Below are 14,527 nucleotides of genomic sequence, written 5' to 3' on the forward strand. Positions count from 1 at the left end.
CAAGGAGAGTTCACCAGGAAGACTTCACTAGTTAAGTAAATTTTAAACTGATATTTGAAAGAGAGGAAGGACAAACATTAATGAGAAAGGAGTTAAGTAATTGTGGCAAATTGAATTTTCCAAAAGTAACCACAACAATACTATATTTGCCATCCCATCATGCTCTTTCAGAGCCCTGCCACCTCCCATCAAGAGGTAGAGGAGTCTATTCCCCTCCCCAATTCTGTTTAGGCCTTTGTGGCTCCCTCAACTAGTAAGAGTACGACAGAAGTAACACCAGGTGATCACTCATAAAAAGGATGCAGCTTCTGCAAATGTCTTGGGATGTTTGTTCTGGGAGTCTTCAGTCACCTTGGAAGGAGTCTGGAGTCCAGCTATCCTGAGGAAACACATGAAGAAACACAATCTGGAGACTTCAGAGGGAGGGAGGAGATAGATGACAGATTAGATAGATGATAGATAGATAGATGATAGATAGATGATAGATAGATAGATAGATAGATAGATGATAGATAGATAGATAGATAGATAGATAGATAGATAGATAGATAGATAGATAGATGATAGATAGATAGATGATAGATAGATAGATGAGATAGATAGATAGATAGATAGATAGATAGATAGATAGATAGATAGATAGATAGATAGATAGATATGCAGCAACAGGTAACCTGAACAATACTGATCTGTGCAAAGCCTCAATGATCACGATAGGCAAGTCACATCTAGGGGATGGGGACCTGGCTCATCCAACTTGAGACTACAGTACATGATGTAGTAATGAGATAATAATTGCTAATTGCTATTCAACTCTTAACTATGTCAAGTATTATGCTAAGCACTTTACATGGACTACTTGTATTTAATCTTTGCAAGAATCCTGTAAGAAAAATAATCTTTTCCCTCATTTTCCAAAGGGAGAAACTGAGGCTTAGAGGGGTTAAGTAACAGAAAACCCAGGCCTATTTGACACAAAAGTCATACTCCTAACAACTAGATTGTACTGCAACATGGTGGTGACTAAAACCTTAAAGAAGTGACCAAGGTTCCACAGATTAAATAATATTAGAGTTCAATGGATCTGAGATCAAATCCAACTTTTCCACTTTACAATTCACAAAACTGAGGCCTCCTGAGGTTAAGTTAGCTTAAAACTGTATGTACCCACTCCTCAACAATAAAAAGACAAGTAATCCAAACAAAAAAATGGGCAAAGGATTTGAAAAGACATTTCTCTAAAGAAGATATGCAAATGGCCAATAAGCAAATGAAAAGATGCTCAACATCATTAGTCATTTAGGGATTGAAAATCAAAATTACAAGATACCACTTCACATCTATAATGGTTATATGAAAAAGAAAATACCAAGTGTTGGCAAAGATGTGGAAAAAACGGGCCCTTATAGATTGCTTGTGAGAATGTAAAATGGTATAGCTGCCTTGGAAAGCAGTTTGGCAGTTCCTCAAAATATTAAAACACAGAGCTCCCATATGATCCACAGATTTCCCTCCTAGGTATACATCCAAGAGAACTGAAAACATGTCTACACAAAACTCATACACAAATGTTCACACAGCATTATTCATAACAGCCAAGAAGTAAAAACAACCCTAATGCCCAGCACCCGACAAATGGATAGCAAAAGGTGGTATATCCACACAACGGAATAGTATTCAATCATAAAAAAGGACAAAGTATTGACACATTCTACAACATGAATGAACCTTGAAAATATGCTAAGTGAAGGAAGCCAGTCACAAAAGACCACATACTGTATGATTCCATCTATATGAAGTGTCCAGAATAGGGAAATCCATAAAGACAGAAAATAGATTAGTGGCAGCCAGGGACTAGGGAACAATGGGAATGACTGCTGATGGGTACAAAGTTTCTTTCTGGGGTGAAGAAAATTTTCTCCAATTAGATAGTGGGGATGGTTGCACAATTCTGTGAATATACTGAAAACCACTGGGGACTTCCAGTCAAGATGGTGGAGTAGGTAAACACTGTGCTCGCCTCCTCCCAGGACAGCATCAAAATTATAACTAAATTACAGAACCATCCTTGAGACAACCTGAAGATTAGCTGAACAAAACTCCTATAACTAAGGATATAAAGAAGAAACCACATCAAGACTTGTAGGAGGGGCAGGGACGCAAAGCAGGCTGGTCCCTTACCCACATGATGGTTAAGAATCGGGAGGGATATCACCACCAAGGAGCAAGGGGTCCCAGTGCTGCACTGGGGGTGGGGCCCAGCAATCTAGTTTATCAAGCTCTCCAGCTGATTCTAATGTGTACTAAAGACCAAAACCTCTGACTTAAGGCAGCCTAGCTGTACCTTGAAAAACTAAACTCAAAGTCCTATTGACAGGGACCAGGAGCTACATTTTTTCTCCTCTTCTGACCAAACTCCATAAAAGAATTGACTAGAATGTCTATCACCATTTCCTCACCTCCTCTTTTCAACCCACTTCAAACTGGCTCCTGCCCCCCTTCACCTACTACTGCCTAGAGGCCATGAAATCCACCTTGTTACTAAATCCGGGCATTTCTCTATCCTTTCCATTCTTCCCATCTTGGGAGCATCTGACACTGCTGACTCTCCTCCCTTCAGTTCTGAGATTCCACACTGCCCTGGATCCTCCTGTTCCCCCCTCATCTCTTCTGTGGGGTCCTTTTCCTTTGCCTCACCTTCAAATGTAGTGCCCCTCAGGGTTCTGTCCAAGGCCGCCTTCTCACTCCCCACGCTGTCCCTGCACAGTCTTATGCTTCCAATACCCTGTCTAGGTGGTGATAACCCAGTGTGATTCTCCATACCAGAACCCTCTCCCACCTCCAGCCCTATGCACGCAGCTGCCTGCTGAACATCCATCTTCCCTTGGATCCCCCACAGGCACCTGTCCAAAGGCATGCTGACCTGTCCCCTCCCCTCCATCACACTCTCCCTTCAGAGTTCCCTTTTTCATTGACCAGTAGCACCCAGAAGCCCAAGCCAAGAATAAGGATGTCATCCCTGACCCACATTCTCCACACGACCCCCTACCTGCACATGATGTAACCAACTACTCAGTCTCTAATCCTTCACTTTCCACCGTCTACAATGTCACTTCTCTAGCAGAGGCCATCTTCACCTCCTGCCCAGATGACCACAATGGTCTCCTAATGCATTTTCCCTCTCTCTGTTCTTTAATTCTCTCAAGCAAACCATCCACACTTCAGCCAGGATGATCTTGTTTTCTTAAGAGCATATCTAATCATGTCACCTCCTACTTAAAGTCTTGCAATGATCCTCCACTGCCCTCAGGATAAAGTCCAAACCCTAACATGGAGGATTACATGGTCCTAGGGCCCCAGCTCCTACCTGTGCTCCAGTTTCATCTAATGAATTGTTCTATGATCTTGCCATTTGATCACGGCTACTTTAAATTACCCCCACACCATGTCCTTTCTTGCCTTCAGTCTTCTGGATATGCTGTTCCCTCTGCCCGGACTTTCCCTCTCTCAAGCCTGGCTATCATTTTTAGGCCTCAACCAAAAGGTCCGCTCCTCCAAGAAACCTTTAACGTCTCTCTCACATGCTTCAGCTGGCTTCAAAGAAGAGAGTTCGGAGTGTGTTCATACAACTCCTGCTTACTTTGTCTCCCCCCACAAAACCGCACTCTTCTTGAGGGCAGGGAATGCAACCTACTCTTTATTCCCAAGGGCTCCAGTGCCCTATGGGGCAACACCCCAGTGAGGATTTGCTAAATGGACTGACCTTATCTGACAGATAACGTGAAGATCCCTAAACTTCAGACCCTGCTCCTGTGAAGACATGGAAAACCCTAGCAGTTCTTTGCCCCTTTCCCCTGGGCTCTAAGGAGAAAAGGGTCTGTGGTTCTAGCCTCATAAAAGGTCCCATTCACAAAGCTATTTACTACACTCTCTCCAGCACCTCCCCGCAGAACAACAGCGGCCTTTCTCTGCAGCAGCAGTCTCTTAGAGGGAAGCTTCTGAGGGCTGAGCTCTGGGAAATAAATGGGGCCAGCCTGGGGCAGGCAGGATAATAGTAGGGTGGGCCCTCTGCCCCTCAGGCTCCTGCAGGGAAAACCAGTCAGGAAACCAAGCATCAATGGGGAAATCCCCCCAGCTCTGAGAAGCTGAAGAGAAGCAACCCCAACAAGGCTGCTCTGTCCCTTGAAGGAATACCAAGTGCCCAGAGACCTAGCACCCAGAAGAACAAGTGGCATTCTTGATCTCAGTTCCTGGCAACAATGTTTAACGTTGCTTGCTTTCCATCCCTTGGCTAGACATGGAGGGAACTGGAAATGTGAAAAATGAGCTAGAGTTCAAGTCAGGAAACAGCCAGTAGAAACATACCTTGTATAAAGAGAACTTAAACAGGGCACTAGAAGGCAATCCAGAAAAGTGAAGAGACATTGCTCTTGAACCCTGAGTAACAGGATAAGCCACAATAACCAACAAAAAACATACAAAGAATGGAGGAGCACCAACATTTATTTATAACAGTTTACCACATGCTAGACATTCTATTAGAACTTTTACATGAATTATTTTATACAAGCATATAAAAGAGTTGAATTGCTGTATGTATGTGTCAAAGGAATGCTGAATAATAAAATATAGAGAGTTTGATGGTGTTAACCAGAAAAGATTTCCTTGAAGGAACTAAGACTAAAAGAGTTGGGAGGGGAGAACACTCATTAAAGGTGTGAAAAGAATGACGTGGGCCCAGGAAGCAGGCTAGTCTACCTGAAGCAGTGTGGCAGGTACAGTAATCAAACTTATAATCAGCGAGATGTGGGCTGAACTGAAGGAAAAAGTCACAAATCCCAAGCCAGGGAGACTGGGTTGAGAAGGAAAGATGCTGCGGGTTTCTAGCAAAGGATTACTTTAGGATGAGATCTTATGCACCTGATTTTTAACTACTGTCCAGTGTTTGTTGCCTATGTTGTCAGAGCCACACCTTTCAGTCCTTAGTTTAGAATCAGCATAGACCTGAGCACCCAAACACAGCTCTTCTACTGGTAGCTGAGGAGAGTTCAGGCCAATTTGGAGTCCTTGTCAAACTAATTGCCTTAGCAACACTCACCATATGTTTGGCACTATAGAATTCACCAAACGCTTTACACAGATCATCCTGACCGCACACTTAGTGGCTGATCTGGGGCTCACATAAAGATCTCACGTAATGTCCTATATTCTTTACAATTATGCCACTTGGGGCCCTGACTGGGTAGCTCAGTTGGTTAAAGCATCATCCTGATACACCAAGGCTGCAGGTTCGATCCCCACTCAGGGCACATCCAAGAATGAATGAATGAACAAGTGGAACAACAAATCAATGTTCTTCTCTCTCCCTTCCTCTCTCTCTCTCTCTAAAATCAATCAATAAATAAAAAATTATGCCACTACAAAGGTTTCTGCATAGATACCCCTTCAACCTGGGATTTGATCTGCTATGTGAAATTGGGGAGTGATTCATGAATCAGAATCCATCAAATATGCGCCAGTCTCCTCAAATCATGACTCAAATCCCTAAAGGGATCTCCCAGAACTCATTCCCCTGCTCTCCCTCCCTCTAAAAGGCTGCGAAGAACGCCAAAACTACCTGGTAAGCGTGGCCCTAACCTAAGGGTCTTGGCAAGTTAAGTACCATCTGATACGCTGTTCAGTGAATTTGCTGGGTATCATGGGGAATAGTGACTTTCTAATGATGGTCTTATTCTTCTCTTATCAGTCAGTCTCAACTTGGGATAAATTTGATTCAGCCTTAACATACCTTGCTGATTTTCCTTCCAAATCCTGCCCCTCTTCTTTTTCCTCCACATTGTATTTTGCTAAGATTGCTACAAAAATTCCTCGCTGGTCCTCTTAGCCCCAAGCTCTCTTCCCATCTACATATTAATATCTGAATTCTGTCTTTAAACACGATTTTTATCACCATATATTACATAAACCTCATTGGATCCCTTTTTCCTACCACATCCAGTCTGAATAGATTTATCCCCTCCCATACCTTAACAATATAATTTCTTTCTGCTCTACAAAGACCAACAATTTTAGACCACTCCACGTTTGGTTCTGCCCCAGACCCTTTGCTTTTGCTCCCCTTGTCTGAAATGCCCTCCTCACTTTCTTCCACCTAAATAATTACCCCTCCCCTGGCTATTCTCATGAACACCAACTTTCTACTCTTCTCTAAACATACCTTTTTGCTATATATCAAGATTCAGCAATTATGTAATATTTATCTTTTTATTGTTTTGTTAATAACATTTCCCAACAAGAATGCAAGCTCCACGTTCTTGCAAATTATTTCATAGAACACCAAGAACTGAGCTGAGCATGGAGCTATCTGATAAGTATTTGCTGTTTAACCAATTGATTGTCAAGTGCCACAGACCATAGGTCATCAGTTGGAAGGCTACTAGACTGGTTCGGTTCCCTCCGAGATTTGATGCCAGGCCATGACTGGTAAGACTCTAGATTCCATCACACCAGTTTACAGTAGCTTAAAATACTGGAGGAGAAAGTGCTGGAAATCAAGGCTGAAATCACTTCACTATGACTTTCCAAAGCCCCTTTCTCACTAAGACATGAATTTCTTAGTTTGTTGTTCTTTAGAATGAGGAGGAAAATCTTGAAGAAGTCAATAAAGATAGAGGGATACTTGTGACTTTAGGCCTATACTGAAATCAGAATAAGAAGATATAAAATAGACTCAAACTGTAGCAAAGTTTGATATCCAAAAGAGTGTATAACTATTGAACTCATAGAATCACCTTTCACAAAACATCACTGAAAATGGGAGAGGCCCTCAACAGTCCTAAGTAGCTCAAGAGACACTCTATTTGGAGTCAAGAGGAAAGGGCAAGGTGATCCCCTAAGACTTCTGTGATTTCCCCCTCAGATCTGTCCATTTGTTTCAGGACTACAAATCCGGGTGTTCTTCCAGACCTTGAGAACAAAACACCTTCCAAGTCCTAGCCAATTCTGTTAGGGGCTAGAGACTCCCCAGCCTTTCCTCACGGCTCCACATCACTGTACTTCCACTTTCTCCTCCCACTTCATCAGACAGCTCTGTTCCCTGATCTTTTCAAACTTTCATTTTCACTGATGTTTGGGAAGGCTAGATAAGGGGGAAAAGGTCCTGGCTCACTGAAAGAAAAGACACAGGCCTTGTTTCCAAAGCCTCAAAGAATATAAGAGCTAGAAAGAACCAAATCTTAGAGGCCGGCTGGCCTAATTCATTTATCTAATAACTCAGACGCTGGTGGTGTTCGTCCCTCAGAACTCCCAATCTCCTTTCACAGGAAATCTAACGTGACTTCTAACCAAGTAATGCTACTTTTTTCTTTTGAGATCAGAATCTGCAGCTTCTTTAGTTCTGCTCACCCCCATGTCACAAAAGAGTGACTCTGGATGTCTCTAGCAGGTCTACGCTTGAACTTTTTCCCAATACAGTGATTGAGAAAGGAAGAACGCACAGTTCATGAAGAAAAGAGTTTTCAAACCACATGATAAATCTTGGAATTAAGTTTTAAAAATAGCGAGCCCTGGGTGAGTAGCTCAGTTGGTTAGAGCATCGTCCCAACACTCAAAGGTTGCGGGTTCGATCCCTAGTCAGGGCACGTGTACCAATCAACCAATGAATGCGTAAGTGGAACAAATCGATGTTTCTCTCTCTTTCTCTAAATTAAAAAAATTTTTAATAACTTTTTAAAAATAACCCGTGAAATGGATTTTTAAAGGCAATGTCACTATGAAGATGTGAAGTAGATCCAGTTAATATAGATTAAAATAATTCCTCTTATGTTTTATGGAACTGTACAGTTGACATACATCAATCAGAATCCCAGACCTTTAAAGCAGCAATGGACACTACCTAAGTTTCCCAACTCTATTCCATGGAGGATATGAGTTTCCAAAACACCTTTGTCTTTATACTAATTTGGGGATTAGCTATGTGCTCTTCACAGTCTTTTTTATTTTTATTTTGTATTTATTTATTTAAAAATAATTTTATTTATTTTTGTAATCCTCATCTGAGGATATGTTTTTCATTGATGAGAGAGAGAGAGAAGGGGAGGAGAGAGACAATGACTGGCTGTCTCCCGGGAATCGAACCTGCAACCTTTCGGTGCCCAGGATGACGTTCCAACCAACTGAGCCACACCAGCCAAGGCAGTCTTTTTTATTTTTGATGATCTCTTACTGCCATTTAACTTTTCATGGTTTTTGTCTATTCTAAATGAGAAGACAGAGACTGTCTGATAGTACTTAGACCATTAAAAAAATAAATTTGTTAATCAAAGGGTGCTCTTTCAGAAAGGCTTTTGAGTATCTAAAGTTAAGCTTGGCCTGCTCCTGCTCATATGGTGATTAATTGCCAAAGGTTGACAAATGCTTCATCTGCAAATCCCCTGCCATCTCTTATCTCACTCCCAGATAGGACAAGAGCACATTTTGTAGAAGACTCAGCATTTCAGGGGACTTACTATTTGTAGCTCTGGATACCTGTCACTGTTCTGGGGGGCCAACCTTCTAAACTAGGTAGAAACTAAGCTGAAAGTCTGGTGAGTCTTGGTTCCACGGCTCACTAACCTGAAGCTGAGATGGGAAGCATGCCAGGAACCACTCCCCACCCCCTTCTCAGATAAGCCATGCCCTCAGCCTTAACTACAAACCTTCCCTTCCCCTCAGCCTGAGGTTCTGTCTTAGGAAAGGCCTACCTACCATTCCCCTCTCTCTTCTGCCTTCTACCTCCTCTCTCCCCATACACCTTATATGAGATTTGCTTCTTCTAGAAAAAGAGGCTACAGACTGGGGAAAGGTTACATTCAATCTCAAATTCCTGATAAGAAACAGTTGCTGGGTCTGGATTTATTGAATTAGGAAAAGTCATATGCTTCAAACATGGAATGTCCAGAGATCACAAAACAAATCCTTTCTATCCCCATCTAAGGGATCTAAGAAGCTGAAGCCTCCACTGAAATTCCTGGGAAGGAGATTCAATAACCTCCTCTCCTCATATTCTTCTAGTATTCTCACCCAACCCTTACCAGTGGAAAAGTATTCCTTTTTTCTAACCTCATGAACTTCTGCAACAAAAAACCCTGTTCACTCTGGTTAAAATCTTCAAAACAATGGAAAGATCTTTCAGTTACTCTTAATATGTTTTGGGCTACTTCAGAAAGTAGTTGTGAAGCTAAATCAAATCCATGTGTTTACCATCTAAAATTTATATACAGTTTTACAATTTAGAAAGCAATTTGAAATATATTATCTTATTTTATTTGCTCCTTTCAACAGCCTCGTGAGAGAGATGCAATAAATGTTATAATCCTCAAATGACAGACTATGTTTGTGAACTGGAAAGCATTTCATATATATGAGCTATTGCTTTACATATGAGGAAACTAGAGGAGGCATGTGACTCGCCCAAGGTCACATAGTTAAGGGGAATGCCAGGCTCAAATTCAGAACTCCTGGCTTAGATCTAGTACTTCTCTGTTTTGGTCCTCACATGAGCTAAACAACTCTGCACAGAGAAAAACTGTTTTAGGGATGCAAATTTTAACCCATCTGTCCATCTCAAAACATTTGCCATGGAGAATGAGGCAAATGGATATAGATTACTTAGTAAAATTCATTACCATTCCTGTAAAAATAATTCAGTATCATTATCTCTGCTTGCAATCTCAAACACATTTTTAGAAACTCTAGAGAATTATATTAATGGGCAATAAGCTGTCCATGGACAAAAACTGAAAGGAACATGAACAGCTTATATTTTAGTAATAACTCATGTTCCAGTAACAGCTGATTAACATTAAAAGATAAGTCACAAACACTTCATGTTTCTTTGGAACCAGGAATCACTTCCCTAGAGGGGGCTAAAGGCTCTGCCAAATAAATATTCCAAAGCCCTCTTTACTTTGAGCCACAGTATTTCTCCACAGACATCCTCCTCTATCGTGTTGCTGACCTCCTAGAAAATACACATCACCTAGAGAGACTTCTCTAATTGGCCTTACTTTAATTACATTTGAAATTAATACATGAGTGGAAAAATCTGAAATGGAAGAATTGATACTTGCTGACATGTTCATTCTTTCTAACATTCATCTGTGAATATTTATTGAACACTTAGCCCACACAAGGTGCTAAGGTAGGCACACAGGGTATATCTGAGCAAACCAAACAGTCTTTTATGGAGCTTATAGTCTAGTGTTGCTTTTAAGTGGTTTTCAGGAGTTTTACACCTTTCCTAGTTTCCCAATTAGACTGCATGCTCTTTGTGAGCAAGAACTGCATACTTTCATTTTCTAAATCACTCTTATATCACTTTACACTAGGCTCTCTACACAGCAAACTGATAAACTAAAAGAGAATCCTTAACTCCATAAGCAGGGGCATTTCCTTCCACTCAATCCCTCCAGTACGACGTAAGACTGGGAATTACTTATTTGTCCAGTACAAATAAGCATTTATTCATTTTATTTTCCCAGGGAAAAGAGAGGAAGGGAAAGGGTCAGCATGTGTGTTACAAAATGATAGAAAATAGAAGTACCCAGCATAGCAAAATCAACCATCAAATAAACAGTCCCAGTGATGGGGGGGGTCATGAAAGCCCAAGGAGGGCTCAGTCTCCTACAGTTCAAAAATGAGGGGAAGGGATCAAGGAAAGAAAAGACAGGTACATGCTTTCCTACAGATTGTGAATTATTTAAAATCCAAGGTCTTGAGCCTGAGATGTCAAAAAGTCCAACAGAATGAGCCTACAGTGAAAGGGGTAAGACCCAAAGCAACTGGAGATAACTTGAAGGGGGCCCAGACCCCAGAACTGATCCTTTAACGGGGAAGGGAATCGGGGTAGGAGTAGAAGTGAGAAGCGCTCTCACCCTGCAAAGCTGCATTATGCCACAGGAGAAAATGAGGCTTTAACCACAGAAATTACAGGTGCGAGTCCCAAAACTGTTAAAAAGTGCAAAGAAATGCTGAAGAGCATCTCACCCTGCTGCCAACAAGAGAATGAATCAGTGTCCCCCGTATTCCACAGGACCAGTATACAGAACTATTTAGACAGACTGGGGCCATGAACAGAGCCAGGGATTCAGATTCAGAAGACCTGCGTTTGAGTCCAGATTCTGCTACTAGTCAGGCAAGACGGCACTGGGCATGCCAGGTATCCTCGCTGAGCATCAATTATCCCTTCCATAAAATGGGAATAACAACTTCTGATTTGTCTGCCTCAGAAATATCGTGAGCCTCAAAGGAGATATGTTCCTATGAGAGCACTTAGGAAAACGTACTGTGCTTTACAAATCCTGAGAAGACAGTGAAGATATACAAACTCCCAGAAGAGCATCTCTCATCAGTCCAGGAACCCACATTGCCTCCTTCTTGCACTCCCCCAACATCTAAGTTTCCATTTTCTCATGTCCCTGAATTCAAAGAAATAGTCCACCATCCAAATCTCAAAAATGCAAGTGCACTAATCCCAAACGCCAAGAGCATGAAAAGGGCAGCATGTAAAACATTTCAACTCCTTGCCTTGACATGCCTCTGTGCTCCCTTTACAAGAGTCAAACTATAGAGTGTGGCTCCGCTGGCTGAGCGCCGTCCTGCACACTGAAAGGTTGCCGGTTTGATTCCTGGTCAGAGCACATACCCAGGTTGTGGATTCCATCCCGTCAGGGGGCATGTGAGGTCAACATTTCTCTTTCTCCCTCTCCCTTTCTCTCTCTCAAATCAATAAAAACATAATTTTTAAAGAAAGGGTACAAGATGAAGGTTCGAACCAGCCACATACACTTTCTGTTTTTTGTGACTGTCTGCCTTTTCCTTTCCACTGCCAAGTCAGGTCCCTCTGTCTGAGGACTGCTGAACTAATCTAAACAGGACTCTAAGGCAACAGGGGTTTGGGGGAGAGAGATTATATGCACCGAAGAACACATTCCATAGCCAAAAAGAAATTATTATTAGTGTGCATTATCAAAGGTTAACTGGACATGAAGAAAGCAATTACTTCCTTGCAAATAGTCTTCCCCAGCTCTCCAATATTTTCCAGGCCCAGTCCTTCCACTTGCTAGTTCAGTCCTCTATCCTGTTAGGATGTGCGTGCAGCACCCACAAAACCACTCTCAAGATTCCCAAGGAGAAAGGTTGAAGGGAGGAGGGGAAAGAGGGCAAAGGCAGACACCTTACAAAGTTGTAAACTGTGTTGTGACCAGCAATGGGGAGGCTGGAGAGACTCTGGGGTGGGGGAGGGGCATCCTGTGCTCCCACTCTAAGGGCCAGTGCATATCTGCCCATCACGCCTATGGGCCCAAAACAACTCCTTCCGGCTCTAGGCAGAGAGAAGGCTGATTTTGCAGAGTGAAGCTTATTAAAAATGCCTTGCAAGATTAAATCTAGAGCATTAGCCGGTTGGCAGGTCTCAAGTTAAACCCTAACCTTGGAGAAGAAAAAATTCTAATGTGACCTATTCATTTGGAAGCCGTTATTAGCCATGTTTAAAAAAAAAAAAAAAATCCAGCCCTGTTGGGATGCAAAGGGTGTTTCTATCCTATCATTCAAACCAAGAACATCTTTCTCATTCTAGAATGGGATCCACCCCATCACCAAACCCCACCATTCCACAACCACCAGTCCGATGGAGGCCCATACCACTGCCAGGGCCCTTCACTCAGCAGCTCCAACACCTAAAGCCAGTCCCAATCCACCCTTGCAAACAGGTAACCCTTACCCAGTCTTTCCTCCATTTCCTACCCTCCAGGCTGGCAAGTTAAGGACTCAAATTCGGCCTCTAGCCTAGCAAAAGCTAAAGTTGGCTGGGGCATTTGCCCCTCCTCCCCACTCCTGGCTTCACTGTCTATTGCTTGTATAAAAATTAAAAAACACACTGAATCAGGAGATGTTTTGAGTAGGGATACACACAGGGAGGATAAACACACATGTCCAGACAGTCCCCAGAGATCAGTGCATGCTTCCACCCCACCATTCCCACAGTCCACCCAGACCCTTCTTTTGCAACCTTTTATCAAAATGCACCACCCTCCCTCCCGGTCTTTCCTTAAGTGTTGAAAAGCCCCATTATTGGCAAACCTACCTGTCTATACTCTGGGGTAACCTTACACTCATGGTTTCTTGGTGTCTCCACGGTTTCAGAATCCTGTAGTATTGATGTCTTGATCAGGACTGAATCCTTGCAATTTTTAAGAAAGGTGAGAGGAGGGCCTCCCAACTTGAAGACTGAATCCTTGTTCCTCCAGCTCTCAGGACCCTAGTAACTGAAGGTCCATTCTACTTTACCAGTTAACATGGTCTGCTTTCTTAGTCCTTCCCCCTCCCCCCCTTAAAAAACAAAACGAAAGAAAAAGAGGAAAAACTATGACCTTAGAAACCAAAAACCCAACCACAAATCTCTAAAAGGTTAGCGCTATGGGCTAAAAAATGAGACACAGAAAGAATATGCCCCCAAAATATCAGTCTTACTACAAAATATAGATAAAAACCATCCTTTTAATCCAGTTTTTCCAGCTGTCCTTCTGTTGGTAAAAGAGCCTCAAGCTTCAAAGGTGGAAAAATCCTCAGGTCTTCAATGCTTAAAACAACAGATACATTTGAGGGAATGATTAAAAAAAAAAAAAAAAAGAATAAATCAGAATTGGCACTTGGAAAAAAAAAAAATCTTCCAGCTGATTTGCACAGCAAAAAGAAAAAATTAAACCATACAATAGTATGTAAACAAAAGCACTCCTTCCAAGTCCAGTACAACCCTGGAACCAAAATTATGAATTTCCTTTAAAAACAAAAACAAAAAAGCTGTTACATTAAAGGTTCTGAAATTCTTAAGCGAGCCACTCGCACCAGAAAAAAACAAAAATTAAAAAACACCTGAAATGCAATGCTTTTTACCTTTAAAACGGTAGCAATAACCACAAACCAGACAAAATCTTCTCTCCTTTTCTTTTTCCTTTAAACTTGCAGGTTTCTCCACCTACCCAGCCTGATTCTCAGACCCAGCCTAGGTTCGGCCTTCTTCTGAAAGACATTCCCTGAGTTAGTTCTGCTGTTTTGCTTGTCCACATCCAGGCTCCGAATTTTTCTGTTGCCTCAGCCTCCATGAAACAGATTTCGCTTCCTCCCGTTCGCCCTTCGCTCCTACTCTCCCGGCCTGAACAACTGCTCCCTTATCCTGAGGGCTTCGGCTGATTATTGTGGATTTGAGTCCGGGTGGGATTTGGATTTTCCTCCACACCAGCCTCCGGGAAAATCCGATCGCCCGCTTCTCCCCCGGCCTCTCCGCTCCTCCCTCCGCCTAACCGCGCAGGACCGCCGGCGGCCTCCGGCTCCGGCCCCGCTCGCCCCGCGCCCGACCGTCGCGCTCTGGCCTGGGCGGCCGCGGGGCTCCGGGCTCGGGCGCAGGCCGGGAAGGCGGCGGCAGGCCGGCAGGGGCGGGCGGCGGGCTCCCGGCGCTGCGGCCGCGCTCCCTCCTTCCGGGCTCCTTCCC

The 14,527-nt window shown here is 42.9% G+C and overlaps 1 protein-coding gene across 11 annotated transcripts in view; it reads right to left on the reverse strand.

Annotated features, from left to right (window-relative positions):
• Positions 1-14,313, reverse strand: part of ARHGEF11 (Rho guanine nucleotide exchange factor 11) — an 89,358-nt gene extending 75,045 nt beyond the window's left edge. For 7 of the 11 annotated variants that reach the window (XM_016221419.2, XM_016221422.2, XM_016221421.2 and 4 more), the window contains exon 1: positions 13,124-14,312. In XM_016221419.2, coding sequence (XP_016076905.2) covers positions 13,124-13,155 — 32 coding nt within the window. In that variant the 5' untranslated portion in view covers positions 13,156-14,312. Of the gene's footprint in view, positions 1-13,123 lie in introns of all 11 variants that reach the window. The other 4 variants (XM_087827998.1, XM_016221424.2, XM_087827996.1 and 1 more) reach the window with 2 other exon arrangements.
• Between the last annotated feature and the right edge of the window lie 214 nt (positions 14,314-14,527).

This window comes from Miniopterus natalensis, chromosome 19 (assembly GCF_054644295.1).
Source record: "Miniopterus natalensis isolate mMinNat1 chromosome 19, mMinNat1.hap1, whole genome shotgun sequence".
Lineage (NCBI taxonomy): Eukaryota > Metazoa > Chordata > Mammalia > Chiroptera > Miniopteridae > Miniopterus > Miniopterus natalensis.